Source organism: Bombyx mandarina, chromosome 11, assembly GCF_030267445.1.
Source record: "Bombyx mandarina strain Sakado chromosome 11, ASM3026744v2".
NCBI lineage: Eukaryota > Metazoa > Arthropoda > Insecta > Lepidoptera > Bombycidae > Bombyx > Bombyx mandarina.
The window spans coordinates 4,118,597-4,136,340 of record NC_143218.1 but is presented as its reverse complement, the minus strand read 5'-3'; the positions used below and the strand labels follow the sequence as shown (position 1 = coordinate 4,136,340).

Below are 17,744 nucleotides of genomic sequence, written 5' to 3'. Positions count from 1 at the left end.
CAAAAGCTGCTGTCGCCCCAAACATATCTTGTTGGAACCTTCTCATCGGTGCTTTCAGGCTTTCCAAGCACCGATCATCGATCAAAAGTTCGAAGGGCAACCCGTAGACACAGCCCACTGAGTTTCTCACCGGATCTTCTCAGTGGGTCGCGTTTCTGATCCGGTAGTACACTCTGCAAAGCACTACCTTTGCATAATATTAGACGCCTTCAGCTCTAACACTAGGAGCAGGCTCGGGGACTCCGGTAATCGTACTCGTCGAATTCGACAAAGAAATCGACGTGCAACCTAACCTAAACATCAGCCCGCTAAATTTCTCGCCGGATCTTCTCAGCCGGTCGCGATTCTAAACTAGTAGATTCATTCGCGAAGCATCTACTCTTGAGTTGTTAGGTCTCCTTTGGAGGCGTTCAGGTAGCTGTTAGCAAATCCCACCACTCCTGGCTGAGACATTACTCACCCTGTCGTGGTGAAACTCAATCATAAAAAAAACCTTTGCATAATGTCAGAGTTAGCAAAGTCTGTCAGGCTGTGCGTGTGAGCTCACCTACCAATACGTGAGTAGCTGAAATAGACCCTTCGGCTACTAGATAGGTCTTAGATACGATCACAAGACGAGCTACTGAGTTTCTATGCGCAAGCGAAAACGGCTCAGAGTGGCTAATTCAGACCGAAGTTGAGGGAACTGATGATTTTATTGAAGAATTTGACAAGTTCTCTGGTTTAACTAACATAGCCAAAGTGATTGCTCGGAGCAAGTGGATGTGGGTCGCTCACATGCCTTCGAAATACTGGAGTAGACCAATGAGGTGGGCCTACGATCTGGTCAAAGGGGCTGGTAGGGACTGAATGTGGGAGGCAAGAGAAGGGAATGGAGCGCATTTAAAGAGACCTCAGCATTCGGTGTACACGGGTTGAAGAAGAGAAAAGAGAAGAGATGATTTTATTGAAAATTACTTGGTTATATTAGTTCCAGTAGTCGCTCTTAATGCCGTACATGAATCTCCATGGATCCAAATAGAATAATTTCGTAATTCTTGTTCAATATTTATTATTTAATTTTATGATTGTTATTTTAAATGAACTGTGTATGTGGAAGGCTTTAGAGGAACAGGTAGACCTAAGAAAAAATGGATGGATTGCGTGAAAGACGATATATGTAAGAAGGGAGTGAGCGAAGAAATGGTATATGATAGAGGAGCATGGAAGGAGAGAACATGTTACGCCGATCCCGGGTGATTGGGAGAAGGACAGGAGAATGATGATATTATTTTAAATTACGGTAATATTCACAGACACTAGTCTATAGAAACAATAGAACTAGTTGTATTTTTGTTTGTTTTTTTACTCAATAATCCAATACGTTTACAGCCAAAACATAAATTTTGAAGAATCTCGAGTGAGGTTAGAGGACGGAGAGAGAGTTGAGGAAAAATTCTCCAAATTTCTTCTTTTTTTTGCTTAGTTGCGTGGACGAGCTCACAGCCCACCTGGTGTTAAGTGGTTACTGGAGCCCATAGACGTCTATAACGTAAATGCGCCACCCACCTTGAGATATAAGTTCTAAGGTCTCAGTATAGTTACAACGGCTGCCCCGCCCTTCAAGCCGAAACGCATTACTGCTTCACGGCAGAAATAGGCAGGGTGGTGGTATCTATCCGTGCGGACTCACAAGAGGTCCTACTACCAGTACCCTTACGTAATTAATGGATGCTCCCTGAAACTGAGAATTCGCTATCAACTTTTAATTGTTATTAAAATATATATAAGACCGTCCCTAAATGAATTAGACACGTATTTTTTTTCTTTGTTAATTATTTAAATTTTTTATTTTTAATTAATCACAAATCAAGCGGTTAGAACTTTTCAAATATTTATACAATGATTCCGACGGACTGTTTCTAAACTTTTTGATAAGTCGATGCGTAAAAGCAATGTGGTTGCTATAACGTTGTGGGTAATGTCTATTTTTGCTTGGCAATGACGTGTCGCTTGTGTTATTAGAAAAATTATGGCTTTAAAATTTGTATTGTATAAATATTCGTAGCTTCGAAGTTATTTCAGACGACCAGAAGATGGTAAAGGGGCTCGTAGCTTGGTTATCTCGTAAGTAAAAATTAATTTAAAAAAAAAACAAGGTCGATTTAAAAGTAGTGTTTTTTAAGGTTTTAAAATTCGCGTCCAGCTTTTTGTCCTTAACGCGTTGAACGCTATGCGGCCCACCGGTAGGCTTAGCGTGCTATACCATTTGGGCCAATCCAAAGTCAGGGAATCATTAATTTTTATCAACTTGAGATTTCATTTAAAATTTTTTTTTATTGCTTATGAGGGTGGACGGTCTCACAGCCCACCTGGTGTTAAGTGGTCACTGGAGCCCATACTACACTACCCCTACAACGTAAATGCGCCACCCAATGTGAGATATAAGTTCTAAAGTCTCAAGTATAGTTACAACGGCTGCCCCGTCCTTCAAACCGAAACGCATTACTGCTTCACGGCAGAAATAGGCAGGGCGGTGGTACTTACCCGCGCGGACTCACAAGAGGTCCTACCACCAGTAATTACGCAAATCATAATTTTGCGGGTTCAATTTTTATTACACGATATTATTCCTTCACCGCGACTTAGGGACTTTTACACAGTCCCACAGTAAGCTTGTTAAGCTGCAAAAGTTACTTTAGTTATACGCATCACGAAATACGAAGACAACATCAATGACTATGTCAAGTACAATCAATTTTGGATTTCCTTGGTTTCGTGGAAGGATTATTTATGGACCGACTCCTTAGTCTGGCTGTGCCCATGGTATTGTCAGTGGCTACGGATAGTCGCAGTATTTACTACCTCAGCTATAAAACAACAATCAGTGGCAAATCTGTGACGATTTAAAAGCGAATGTGAAAGACTTATGCAAAACCCTTGTGTCATATGTTGAATTATGTAAGAAATGTTAGGATTGGAATTGTTGGTCAAATTAGCAGATAACCATGGACAAGAATATTGACGTTTTAGACATTAAAGTTCCGATTGTTTTTCTTCACAGTTTTACTCCTGGGCTCGACCTACGGTCAACCAGTAAGAAACCCCTGCGACTCTTGTCCACAGCCCTGCGAATGCCCCCCTCCGAACCCATACCCGTGCGACTCATGCTTCCCACCCTGCAATCCGTGCTTACCGCCATGCCCGCCTTGTCCCTACGAGGATCCCTGCCAGCCGGAGCCCAGTGACCCGTGCAATCCATGCGACGCGTACGACTCGAACATCCAGGGAGAGGTCGTAGATTTGCACGCTTGCAGTCCCCAGGAATCGAATGTCAAATTTGTGTACGGACAGGCTCCGGCCGGTGAGTTTTTATTACAGCGCCATCTATACGTAGAAATTGGAAGGCCTCAATTGCGCCAACAGGAATCATACGGAACTGTTTGGATACCATATGGCCCACATAGCAGTTTGTCCTGCCCGTGTTCGCGGCGAAGCAGCCTAGCCTTTTGGTTCTAATAGTGAAAAGTCGTCATACAATGGGCTTTGACGACTAGGAGCTGGTGGGAGGACGGCAAACAAAACCTTGCACTCTTCACAGTTTTTGGTTGCCGGAAACAAATTAAGAGGCATTCTTGAGGATATGCTAGATTGTAGATGTCTAATCAGAATTTGTGATTATTCCTCCATTATAAAGCTATTTTATAGTTCTTTTGCGACTCGTAAATACAACTAACATCCCTTTTACGGTTTAATCTAGTATTTCTTATGATTTTATTTCCGATGTTTTGAATATTTTACAGCCATCGCGTAAAATAACGCGGGATTAATTGGTAAAAGTGGTTTTAATTGTGTCTACAACTCGCTGAGAAGATGCCATAGCTCAACACTTCAAGGTTTCAATTTCAGGGACATTCTTGGTTAAGCCTGGACAAGTCAGGTTTCCGAGGCCTCAGCCAATCTTAGTGCGCCCGGGGAAGATAACCCTGCCGACTCCGCCTTCAATCTACGTGAGACCAGCATCCGTCCAGCCCCCTGCCCCCGCTCCCATCACTGTTAACCCACCGCCAGTACAACCCCCGACACCTTCACCGTTCTACGTCAGGGTGCCATCAGTGAGACCACCGACCCCAAGGCCAATTGTGGTCAGACCCCCACCGGTCGAAGTGCCGAAGCCAGCACCGATCCAGGTAATTATCGCCGCGAAGCTACATCGTTGTGCGTGTTCTAAGACCGCACGAGTTGATGACACTATTCCCCATGTTTCTTGCACGAAGCAGCCCTCCAATCCGGTTCGTAGGGCTAGATAGACGCCGAATTATACAATGGAGACCTTCAGATGCGCGTTCACGTTCACATTACGACGTCTATAAACACTGGTAATCGCTTAAGGCCCTTAAAATAATAAACTGTACAATCATAATTGCTCGTTTCTGATCGCATTTTCATCTGATCGATTGACTCGGTGGGGCAACAGTTAAGACACTCACTCGCACTGAGGGTTGCGATCTCGATTTCCACTTGGGATAAGCATTCGTGTGAGGAACATGAAGGTTTGTTCTTTGTCTGGGTGTTTACTGTATACTGATGCCGGATAACCGTGCATGCCTTGTTGATGTGGCTGCGACCATCAACGAACTGAAGGAATCCAACGTAAACCTTAGTATGGTTAACGAAGATTTTATGTAATAAATAAACAGCTGGATGGTGGTGTAGTGGTGTTAAGACCTGCGCCTTTGAATCTGGATCGATTCCAGGTCATAGTCAATGTCTTTGTTAAATAAATTAGTGGGTGGTCGTTACTGTTTTTCCTAGCGTATCAGACGCAACATGTCCAGCGTTAGAATGGAGTCTACTTTACACGGGTCGTAGTGCTTTGAGAGCAGTCTGGCTATCATTAGATACATCATTTGTTTAAAACCACTTTACGAATAAGCTAACCTAATTAATTAAATTTACCAGGTCCAACCGAAGCCAGTGCAGCCTCCAGTCCCGGATACACTGGTCGTCAGCTTACCCAGGATATCCGTGCCTGCTGCCCCGACAATCTGCTTTTCACCTAATCCCATCTACCGGGTCCACACAATAGGAACTCCAAGCATCAAAAGCGTATCGCGTAACTTCGATTTCAACGGCTACAACCAGCCGCTATGCACAAATAGTTGCAGCCAGCCAATTTGCCCCAACAGCGGCAACCAGCCTATCTGCACCAGTGGCTGCAACCAGCCTATTAGCTGCAGCAGCTGCAACTAGCTTATTTGCGCTTTAAAACAACAAAACGGTGCACACTGCAGGCTTTTGGTGATTTAATCAATTTCCATGACATTTCGACTTTTGTCCAGGGTCTTTAAAATACCAAGCTTCGTACTCCACGTCCCAGGTTAGGTGTTAAATTGTGATATAAAAGTTATGTATACGATAAACACAACTTAAAGTAACAAAAAATGTATTTTAGGTATGAAAATTGATCCTTCTTAGTTTCAGTGGAGTTTTAATTTAAATAACGGATATGTAACTTTAATCTTAAAAAATCAACCGTTCGCCTTGTAGTCTGCACTGTCATTTATTTTTATATATAATTATTGTATTAATTAATTATTTTGTAGATTACATTTGTAAACGTGTGAAAGATCGAAATAAATGCAGATTTATGTTTTGTTTGTGATTAATATCATTGTTTTTGTATTTTTTATTGCTTAGACGCGTGGACGAGCTCACGGCACCCCTGGTGCTAAGTGGTTACCGGAGCCCAATTGATATCTATAGCGTAAATGCCGCCACCTGCCTTGAGACAGTTCCAAGGTCTCAGTACAACGGCTGCGCCACCCTTCAAACCGACACGCATTATTGCTTCCTAGGTTTTAGCTCTAACACTAGGAGTAGGGACTCCGGTAACCGTAATCTTCGAACTCGGCAAAGAGCTCGACGTGCAACCTAACCTAAACATCAGCCCGCTAAGCTTCTCACCGGATCTTCTCAGCGGGTCCCGATACCGATCCGGTAGTAGATTCATTCGCGAAGCAGCTACTCTTGAGTTGTTAGGTTTCCTTTGGAGGTGCTCGGGTAGCTGTTAGCAAATCCCACCTATTCTGGCTGAGACCTTGCTCGCCCACCTGTCCTGGTTAAAGAAGGTCTCTGGGCCAACAGTAATAACTCAGCCATAAAAAAAACGACGCAAGGACGAGGCTCAGATTAGTTTCATTGCACGCCTTCAACATGGAACTGAAGGTAGGTTAGGAGACAGAAATCGGAGGGTTTTGGTGTTTGCCTCTCGGATCGTTGCCCTACGCCAGCTACTCTCAACCGCAGTCGCAAATTAAGTGACCCGGGAGAATTTCAACTCTAGCTCAATTAAATGTTTGAACAAATTCGCACCGCACCATTCCTCGAAGACCTTCACACGGCCAATGATCGGAAACGCTGGAAAGACATTACCAAAAAATTAAATCCTGTCTAAGCAGGATGGTCACGACCCTCAGCTGTGAGGAAACGCCGCGAGGAGGAGAGATTAAATGCGTTTTCAATTCTCTTCTATTTTTCCCCACCTTATCCCACTAGATGGGGTCGGCACAACTAATTTTTCTCTTCCATCAGCCGTCACCTCAACCCTCACTCCTCTCTCTTTCATATCGTCATTCACACACTCCATTCATGTCTTTTTCGGTCGGGGAAAACCCCCTCTACCTTGCACTACTATTTCCATACATCTTCTAGCCACATGCATCTCCTCTCTAGGCATCACAATATGTCCATACCACGCTAACCGTCCGCTCCTTAATTTGCATTTTCAACTATCAAAAATATAATGCATGTAGGGATGTCGCGATTTTAAATAGAGTTTGTCGATGCGTCGTTGAGTTAGGCTTATTATCGAAACGCCTCCCTGGGACCTGGAAGCGGAGGCGCTCGCTGCGGATTACGCGTGGCGATGCGATCTCCGCTCCAGGGGGGAGCCGCGTCCCGGCGCGGCGGAAGTTCGAGCGCGGAAGCTTCAATCTCGGCGTGCCGTGCTCGAGGCATGGTCTCGCCGCCTGGCGGACCCCGCCTACGGGCGACGGACCGTCGAGGCGATCCGCCCGGTCCTCTCGGAATGGGTGAATCGCGACCGAGGACGTCTCACCTTCCGAGCGACACAGGTGCTCACGGGACACGGCTGTTTCGGTCGCTACCTGCACCTGGTCGCCCGGAGGGAGCCGACGCCGAAGTGCCACCACTGCAGTGGCTGCAACGAGGACACGGTGGAGCACACGCTCGCGTACTGCACCGCTTTCGCGGAGCAGCGCTGCGTCCTCGTTGCAAAAATAGGACCGGACTTGTCGCTTCCGACCGTCGTGGCTGCGATGCTCGGCAGCGACGAGTCCTGGCAGGCGATGCTCGACTTCTGCGAGTCCACCATCTCGCAGAAGGAGGCGGCGGAACGGGAGAGGGAGAGCTCTTCTTCCCTCTCGGCGCCGTGCCGCCGCCGTCGAGCCGGGGTTCGTAGGAGGGCGTTTGTCCAGCTCCAGCCCCTATGAGGAGGCAGTCTCCTCCCGGTGATGGTCACGGGGCGACCTAAGGGGGTTGAGGCTGCGCCGCACGCTACCGTCACTCTAGCGCGCTGGCACCAGGAGGACGGGACGGCGCGTCGGCGGCTGCGGACTGCGATGCGGTCCGCATTTTCGTCGTCGCTGTCGTCGCCGAACATACTGTTGAAGAGCAACCCGGTCGGCGGTGTATCGCGTTCCGACCCGGCAGGCTGGTTCTGGCCCAGCGGCGTATCCCGGAACACCAGCGGCACCGCCCGGGCGGCCTGGTAGGGCCGCCGTACCGCGGAGACCGACGTCGTTGGTCGTCGACTATCGCCTCGACGACCCGTCGGTCGGGCGTCCTCGGGGTGGCGCCGCGTGTCTGGTTGTAGTGTTGACCGCGGGAACCCCCCTACTCTGAACGGGTTCTGACCCCGGACGGAGATCGGACGTCGGGTGTAAGAGTGCAGGGGAGTCGTTTAGTGGGTGGGCCCTAAAATCCTTGGGCCCGCGATCTGCTCTCAACACCTGCAGATCGTTGAGTCTCACATACCCCGCGCGCCCCCTAGGCGCGGGGACCTCGTAGGCGGTTCGGCCCCCGGCCCGAGAAAAAAAAAAAAAAAAGGCTTATTATCGAAGCTACTAGCGATGGCCAGAATAAAAATTTCTACAATAACTTCGTACCATCGTGTTGATGTTGTGCTAAGAGCTGTATTATCTCTTTTTTAAAGGAACTTTACATCTGTAACCTAAATAGATTATTACTCGATTTGTATTTTTTTATTGTCCTTGTAGGCAGACGAGCATACGGTCCATCTGATGGTGAGCAGTAACTGTCGCCCACGGACGTCAGCAACGTCAACGGCAAAACCTAACTGCTGCCTACCGTATCTGTGTACGTTTCTCAAAGTTATTTTGGGATTCGAGTAGGGTGATTAATAATATTTGAGTGTGTGTGTGCTTTTGGCGCTAATAACACAGGAGAAGATACCACGATGCTCAATGTATAAGTGTTTGTCAATTTATAATTAACAAAAATACAAAAATACATTTCAAATAAGCCCAGTTTTATTTAAATCATTTACATGTTTTTTTTTCTTCATTTTTTTATAGACGAAGGAATATAATAATACGTTGAGTGGTTGAACGGGTCGTTGTTGTGGCCCGTAGACACAAAAGCGCAGCCAAATTATTGCTTGTAAATTAAAGTATTGTTGAATGATAGCGAAATTCTGTATTTTAGTTTATCTCTTAACAAGAACCGAACATAGATTATTTTTATTAAGCCAAGACCAAAAAAATTACACAATGTTTAATTCATTCCAAATGAAGAACTTTTTTTTGGATACAGATTCGGCATGTTTTATATCTTTTAGTGTAAAATACGCAACTTAAAAAAGAATATTCCAATTTGCTAATGTAAGACGGTCATCCAGATAAACATGAATTTCGTCAACTATTTCAAATTTCCATCGATATGTAATGATTCTTTTTGGTATGCCCCTTGGACTTGGACAATAAGAACTTCATGTAGTCGCGGTCTTCTGTTTCGAACGAGGATGACGTGGAAGAAGTCATAAAAAAGACCGGCCGAAGGGTAATCCAACGCCGTACCCGTGAACGGTGGGCTCGCAGACTGTCGTCGCTCCCCCCACTGGATTTATTCCGATGGGGAAACCGTATCCGTATGGAAGACCGTAGCTCATGAAATTGGGCACATTCTCACAGACGGTCGTGCTCCCTCCTACCGGCAGGGCACGGCTTGCGATGTTCGGAATTGTTTCACAAACAGAACTTACAGCTGGGACGCCCAAGTTCGACAACGCCGGCATCGGGATGCTGGGTAGACCCGCAAAACCGGACAGACCTGGGAATCCGACCCCAGCGTAGCCCAACGGGGTGTGACCATTAGATACAGTCTCGCACACGGTTGACCCGGGTTGGCCCATTGTGAAGCCGAGTCCTACTCCGAATGGGTAAGGCATCGGATAGCTCAAACCCGCCCCGACGGTCGGGAAAGGAAGCATCGGCAGCATATTACCCGGACTGGTCTCGCACACGCTCGTAGTGGACGACGGAATCAAGCCTGGGTACAGTTGCGAGGACAGAGCGTAATTCGGGGTTGACTCGCAGACCGTGGTCTGGCCCAATGGGTTGCAGGAGACAGAGCTTATTACGGCTGAAATTAAGGATTTACTCATTAGCCCTTTGACTGCCATGTAGGTCACTGGTGTACTGAAGTAATTATGTCGATTTCTGTTACTAAGGTGCCGTAATATTTAATAGACTCTGGGAAAGACGAATCGAGACGACTTCATACATTTCCGCTAATTCAGTAACAGCCATACGAATTTCAAATCACCCTGCTATTTAACCGGTTTTAAAAACGGTTCTCATATTTCATGAGTTCGATTTTAAGACCTATTTTCGGGGTAAGTCATCGCGTTCCGGTGGTAACATAAAAACGGACCAGAAGAGGGTAGGACTTGCCCCTAAGCATCGCGCGGTCCTTACTCTACACGCGAAAGTGGCGTTTCTGACAAGCCGAACTGTCGAAAACCCACCACATGTTAAAATCTTGGTAAGAACCCGTCAAATAATACTATTTACAAGGTAGTCAGCCGCTAAAGTTTAAAACCCTTTTAGAGTATCAATTATCGTAACATTTAAAACGTCAAACTTCAAGTGACCAAAGCTGTAAATTTAAAAACTGGTGGTAGGACGTCTTGTGAGTTCGTACGGTTAGGTACCACCACCCTGCCTAACAACTCCTGTCTCGAGGTGGGTAGCGGCATTTACGTCGCAGGAGTCTATGGGCTCCGGTTACCACTTAAGGTGGATCGTGAACTCGTCCACCCAACTAAGCAATAAAAAATAAAAATTGCCGACGCTACCTTACCTAATAGGCAAATCGCAAATCGCGCCATGTTTGATAGCGGACTGTATCTGTATCGTTGTAAGAAAACCCTAGTCTTTTATACATTAAAAATCTAATTAACATGTTTATTTATGATCTGGCACGGTCCGTGTGATATTACAAATGCGTTAATTAAAATGTATTATTAAACAAAAGGACGATTTCGGATTGACCCTCGCGCGACAGCTAGGAGAAACTTCGACTGACAATGCGCTAATGGCGAACCTTTTTATTGTGGCAAGACCCGGTTCCCACTGAGTTTCTCGTCGGTTCTTCTCAGTGGATCGAGATTCCGATCCAATGATGGATTCAGCGAAGCACTGCTCTTGCTAGGGCTAGTGTTAGCAAATTCTCTCAGGTTGAGCCCGTGAGCTCAGCTACCCGTCTAGGTGTAGCTGAAATAGCTTCTAAGGCTACCAGCAAATAGGTACAGGCCCCGACAAATCCCTGGATATGTCGGTCCCAACATCACCCATAGTCCAAGGGTTTTCGAACCCTGTAACTATAAGAGACGCCGAAAATGTTATAACACATTAAAAGTAATTTAAATAATAAGTAAAATTAGTTTTAATTAGTCAAAAGTCTGACTCGATAGTCCAGTAGTCAGCGCACCTGATGGTTGTGCCGAGGGCCGTGGGTTCGATTCCCGCGTCGGGCAAATGTCGTGAAAAGGTTTTTGCTCTTCGCCTGGGCGTTTATTATCTATATTCTCATCCCTGAGTCGCATTCCTCATGGCTGAGGGTCGTGACCTGGTCGTATCCCATTATCCTTCTTTGGATGATGTTTCGCCATATTCGTCTATGCTCGGCGGTGCGTATGGCATCATAGACTGTGGTATCCAAAGTGGTACGGTCTAGTCAGACCAGCGCATTGGATTGCGGCCACCAGTACTTTTGCCTGCAATCTTACCAGTTACTATCGATTTTTCAATATTTTCACCGCTAAGGTCTCAGTATAGTTACAACGGCTGCCCCATCCTTCAAACCGAAAGGCATTACTGCTTGACGGCAGAAATAGGCAGGGCGGTGGTGCCTACCCGTGCGAACTGGCAAGAGGTCCTACCACCAGTAATTACGCAAATTATAATTTTGCGGGTTTGATTTTTATTACACGGTTATTCCTTCACCGTGGAAGTCAATCGTGAACAATTGGTAAGTACAACTGGTAAGTAATATCTATTTACTGTATGTATGTATTTTCTTTAATAATGCATTATTAATAGAACATCGCAGCATACTTGCTGTATCTTTATCTTTTCCAGAACTTCCGTTAATTAAACGGTTGACTGGAAGAAATCGCTTTTAGCAATAAGACCGCCTATTGTACAAACGTATCTGCTTGTTTTCTAATGATAATTGTGTTTTGGTGGGTAGTGAAGTATGTTCTCTCTCTCTATCTTTCTCTGTCAGCGAGAGAGCATTACATTTTTCATTATAAAAAATGGTGCACGAGCACTAACCGTTTACTATTAAACCTACTTTTTTCGCGCATTATTAGCGATGTCCATGGACCCCTGTAATATAATCTCAGCTCCGCAAAACCTCTAACCGCTGAACCGCTACCACATTCAACTGTTTATACTAATCTAATCAATTCGACACGCCTCAAGAAAGTTTATCAAACACCAGAATCGTGAATTAAAATGAAATGTTATCAGTGACAGTGGCTTGGTTGACAACGGCATTATCGGTGTCCACGCGTATACTCTAAAATAGGACAAAATCGGTTACGTAACTGTACACGCGGACAGAAGAATTATATGTGTATTAGTAAGAATGGAACGAATTAAAGAGTGTCGAACGAAGCTTTAAAACGTGAGTGAGAGAAAACGGTAAGAGAGGGAGAAAAGAATGACAGACAGAACGACAGAGAAAAAGAAGAAGGCGAAGACGGTTAAGGCGTAAAAAAGGTTTTTTTTTATAGCTTAGATGGGTGGACGAGCTCACAGCCCACCTGGTGTTAAGTGGTTACTGGAGCCCATAGACATCTACAACGTAAATGCGCCACTCACCTTGTGATCACCCACCAAACAATCTCTCGTTGATGTGCATCGTGATATGCACTCTGGTGGTGTATAGTCTCTCGCCGACTTTTAGCTCGTTTTCGTTCTTCCGGGAAGAAGTCCAAAGAATCATCATTCTCCTGTCCTTCTCCCAGTCACCTGGGATCGGCGCAACATGCTCTCTTCTTCCACACTCCTCTATCATATACCATTTCTTCGCTCACTACCTTCTTACACATATCGTCTTTCACGCAATCCATCCATTTTTTCTTAGGTCTACGTCTTCCTTTAAAGCCTTTCACATTCATAGTTAAAACTCTCTTAAGCCGTCCAAAGAATGCGCAACGATAAATTAATAACACTGAATTTGATCAACTGACTACAGTGGAAGCTAAAATAATCTAATCACAATAAATTATTGCCATTGTTTAAATCTCAAAGAATATTGCTTGCTTTCTGGTGGTAGGGTGACTTGTGAGTCCGCCCGGGTAAGTACCCTGCCTATTTTTGCCGTGAAGCAGTAATGCGTTTCGGTTTGAAGGGTGGGGCAGCCGTTGGACTGCTCAAACTGAGACCTTAGAACTTATGTCTCGTTCAGGTAATGGCATTATGTTGTAGCTGTCTATTGGCTCCCGTAACTACTTAACACCAGGTGCGTCGTGACATGATGAGAGAGAGCGAGGAGAGAGAGAAAGCGAGCGAGAGAGAAAAAGAGAGAGAGAGAATACACTTATTGCACACAAAAACACAATTTACATTTAAAAACAGTCAACAAGCTGATAAATTTGTACAATAGGCGGCCTTATCGCTAAAAGTGATGGTCAGCCGGGCATGTTCAGCCTATCTAAGCTTTAAAAAGGCTTGCAACTAACCTAGCTCCATAGAGTCGGACCAAAAACCTCGCACAGTCTGTTGGCACACCCGTTCAGAGCTTTAAGACGTAGTTAAAATGAATAATGATCTCTACGCTTAATACTAATGGCAATTTAAACTCAGTTATTGCCAAATGAGAGCTTCGGAGAGGCTTTCAAGCTCAGTTGGACGGTGTAAATGCCGCCACCCACCTTGAGATATGAGTTCTAGGGTCTTAGTATAGAGTAGGTTCGACGAGGCTTGGCGGCATTAGAACAATAATACCTTTCGCTATGTCGGTGATCTAATCTAACTATATACATTGATACGTGAAGCAAAACTTTGTACGCCTTTTTTACGAAAATTGCGCGGACGGAGGAGCATGAAATTTTCCACACTTATAGAGAATATAGAGAAGAAGTGCACAATGCTAATATTTTTTTAAAAACAATGCGTAAGAGATACATTAAATCAATAAAGAAAACATTACACACACTACATACCATGTATTTGACGCATACACGCATGCATACTATTTATTGTCAAACTTTTGTTCTTGGCGTCTTGTCAAATTGAAAATAGATTAAATATCTTTATTAATATTTTATTAAATGGCTTTATTAATATTTTTTATAGTGTAGCCTTAGCGAAATTTGTGAGTACAGAAGTATAAAATACAATCATAATAGTGTACAAACTTATTATACAATTCCAATTAATTATAGTCGAATTTCGACTACTGCGGGACCTCTAGTTCTTTTTAATTATGCATAAATAAATATGTACATTAAATCAATAAAAAAAACATTACACACACTACATACCATGTATTTGACATACACACGCTTATATACTCTTTTGCTATTGTTAAATTTCGTAGTCTAATTGAGAATAGATTAATATTGATTGTCTAAAGTGTAGTCTTGGCGAAATCTGTGATTATAGAAGTATAATAAATAGTCTTTGACAATAGAAACATGATAGTGTACAAACTTATAATTTCAATTAATTATAGTCGAATTCCGACTACAGGGGGACCACTTATGCATAAAAAATACATTAAATCAATTCAAAAAAAACATTACACACTGTGATTATTTTATAGAAGTATAATAGTCTTTGAGAATAAAACCATTTAATTAATTATAATCGAATTTCGTCTACTGTGGGACCACTAGTTAGTATTAACGGACCTAAATCGTGCCTAATACAAATAAAGCAACGACAAACCATCGCCCCTGTGTGTTAATTTATAAATCAAATTGTATTTATTTGACTTAAGCACGCGAATCGGGGCCGCGCTGAACTCATTGGACACTGGATGACGTAGGGCCTCGCAGTCATAACGCTTTGACGGCTTGGTACGACTGTAGAATTGGCAACGGACATAGATAATTCGTGTGTGCTACCTACCCTCATACCATGATTGATTACCAGAGTACAATTCATCCATACAACCTAGAACCACTGCGTTCATCGACAGTGCGTTTCCAGAGATCTTTTTCACTGGTGGTAGGACCTCTTGTGAGTACGCACGGGTAGGTACCACCGCCCTACATATTTCTGCCGTGAAGCAGTAATGCGTTTCGGTTTGAAGGGCGGGGCAACCGTTGTAACTATACTGAGACCTTAGAACTTATATCACAAGGTGGGTCGCGTATTTACGTTGTAGATGTCTATGGGATCCAGCAACCACTTAACAATCAGGTGGGCTGTGAGCTCGTCCACCCATCTAAGCAATAAAAAAAATGTACCATCCGGCTTTAGAATGAGCTCTACTCCACGGCGTTTCCCGATCGCTATGACATGTCCATCAAAAAAGGTTTGTGGAGAGAACTTGACGGTAGGCTGCAGGTTGGCTTTGTCCCTGACATTGCTGAAGTCCATGGGCCACGGTAACCACTGACTATGAGGTGGGCCATATGCTCTTCTGCCTACAAAAGAATTACGAAATGTGCAATGGCGACAACTGCTTATACAAGCCGACGAAACCATTAATCATAGCTAGACATCACAGAGCTTCCAGATTTCGCTTCACTTAGAACCGCCATGATTTTTGGCCTATGCCTTATCCCGCTACTCCTGAAACCAAGTTCTTCCCATGGTACATCTCGTGCGTTGCCCTTCCGCTAATGAGCTTCGGAATGGTAAGCAGCGTCTCAACAGTTTCCTTGGCATTAAGAATGTAATTTATTGCTTACAACGGCTGCCCCATCCTTCGAACCGAAACGCATTACTGCTTCACGGCAGAAATAGGCAGGGCGGTGGTACCTACCCGTGCGGACTCACAAGATGTTCTACCACCAGTACCTACTACCACCAATGTTGGAAATTATTCTTTTTGCCGCTGTGATGTTTGGAGCGAAGAATTTTTAGAGGCATTAAGCATACTACTGCCTACTATCCTGACTATCCTAGACTGGATTTCTTCTATCAAGTTCCAATTAGAGGCAGAAGATTTGAAGTAAATAAAGCTAGCAAATGCTTTAATGATGTGGTCTCCCGACGATACCATATTTTTTTTATTGCGTTTATACGGGCATACAGCCTACCTGATGGTGAGTGTTTACCGTCGCCCATGGACTTTAACAATGCCAGGGGCACAGCCAAGCCGGAAAGGTCTCAGTATAGTTACAACGGCTACCCCACCCTTCAAACCGAAACGCATTACTGCTTCACGGCAGATATAGGCGGGGCGGTGGTACCTATCCGTGCGGACTCACAAGAGGTCCTACCACCAGTAATTACGCAAATTATAATTGCGGGTTTCGTTTTTATTACACGATGTTATACCTTCACCGTGGAAGTCGATCGTGAATGGTTGTTAAGTACGTATTTAATTAGAAAAATTGGTACCCGCCTGCGGGATTCGAACACCGGTGCATCGCTATATACGAATACAACGAACATCTTATCCTTTAGGTCGCGACGACTTAAATGCGACCGAATGAGCCGTAAAATCCTATCGTATTGGCAACTGAAAACCTTATTAGGTACTTTGTAAGAAGGTGTATTTTTACCAAAATTCTGAAGGTTTCTGTCACCAAGCGCGGGTCATGCCTTAGAGGGCGAATTATCGAAGTTTACACTTCAAAAACATGATGGAGGTTGACCTTTTTATTACCCTTTTAGGCAGACGAGCATACGGCCCACCTGGTGGTGAGTGGTTACCGTCGCCCATGGACGTCAGTAATGCCAGGGGCAGACCAAGCCGCTGCCTACCACTTAATACTCTCCACAAGCCTCGTTTGAAGTAGGACATGTCATAGCGCTCGGGAAACACCGTGGAGGGGAGCTTATTCCAAAGCCGGATCGTAAGATGATATACAGCAATGACGTCCATGGACTACATTAACCAAATCAACGCCAAATAGACCATAAACGGTGTAATATAAAATAAAACAAAACTTTTTAAACTGTCTAGCCGTTATATTAGCCAATATTTATACATCGGATTTAATTTGGCGAACAAAGAGATATTCTCTATTCGCGAAATCAGAAGCGCTTTAGTTTAATTCGATTAATCTCCATAGATATTTTCTTTCATTAGCAACAAACACAATCAAATATAATGCGTATTTTATACGCTCTCACAAGGAAAATGGTTTTTGATTGCAACAGGAAAACTCTGTACTATTTTCTCCGATATATTTTATCAGTTGTTAAATATTATCAACCTAAAAACTTTATATATATTGTAGTGGAATTAATAAATAGACTTACCTGTCTATTTTCAATAGGATTCCGCTATAGGACACACAGGATATGACGTTAGAAATCTTCTAGTGTAAGTCAACGGGTAGAAGCCATCTTGGAAACGAGCAAGAATATCCGAGTGAATTAGTTTAACACAAAAAAACACAATTTTAACACTGAAATATGAGTTTTATTTGAAAATTACACATATTAACTAAATGTTTTATTGTTTTTTTAAGGTTTTTTCACAGGAAACCCGAATTAAAAACTGGGATTGCGGACAAACGAGTGTCTGCGTATCGTGCTCCAGACTTAGACTGTCTACCTTGGCGCCGTTCGATAAAGCTACAAGGAGCCTTAAAATTTGGATGTGGCGCTCTAAGGTTCGCAATATTTATGTATATAGATAATAAGAATGAAATAACTGGGAACAAATCACATACGGTCACCTTTTGTGATTTTGTGTGACATTTTAGAAATGAAATCAGCTTAGGAGAGTAATTAAAAATAATTTGACTTATTATGTAAACTACTTTTATTTTGTTATATTCTTAACGGCGTCTCCTATAGTTACAGTTTTCTAAAACTTTTAGTAAATAATAATAGCTAGAAACAAATCACGCACGGTCATCCGACTTCAGTTTAAGGTTCCCTATGTTACGGCTATCAGGGCCTGACATCCATACTTATATACGTTTAAATATATACGTACAACTGGTGGTAGGACGTCTTGTGAGTCCGCGCCGGTAGGTACCACCGCCCTGCCTATTTCTGCCGTGAAGCAGTAATGCG

At 43.9% G+C, this 17,744-nt stretch overlaps 2 protein-coding genes across 3 annotated transcripts in view; one reads left to right on the top strand and one right to left on the bottom strand.

Moving 5' to 3' along the window:
* Window positions 1-17,287, bottom strand: part of LOC114244376 (lachesin) — a 67,263-nt gene extending 49,976 nt beyond the window's left edge. For both annotated transcript variants that reach the window (XM_028176166.2, XM_028176167.2), the window contains exon 1: window positions 16,980-17,287. The gene's annotated coding sequence lies outside the window, so the exon portion shown is untranslated. The remainder of the gene's footprint in view (window positions 1-16,979) is intronic.
* Window positions 503-5,440, top strand: LOC149501925 (uncharacterized). The gene is made up of 5 exons (XM_089731548.1): window positions 503-531; window positions 642-838; window positions 3,044-3,343; window positions 3,853-4,169; window positions 4,942-5,440. The coding sequence occupies exons 1-5, from the start codon at window positions 503-505 to the stop codon at window positions 5,230-5,232; spliced, it is 1,134 nt and encodes a 377-aa protein (XP_089587674.1). The 3' UTR covers window positions 5,233-5,440.
* Window positions 17,288-17,744: the final 457 nt, after the last annotated feature.

What these genes read in the sequence shown, in the direction of transcription:
- LOC149501925 (XM_089731548.1), top strand. Translation starts at nt 503, where the DNA reads ATGTCAGAGTTAGCAAAGTCTGTCAGGCT. An exon ending in CGATCTGGTCAAAGGGGCTG is followed by an intron (nt 839 to 3,043) that starts GTAGGGACTGAA and finishes TTTTCTTCACAG; the next exon opens with TTTTACTCCTGGGCTCGACC. An exon ending in CGAAGCCAGCACCGATCCAG is followed by an intron (nt 4,170 to 4,941) that starts GTAATTATCGCC and finishes TAAATTTACCAG; the next exon opens with GTCCAACCGAAGCCAGTGCA.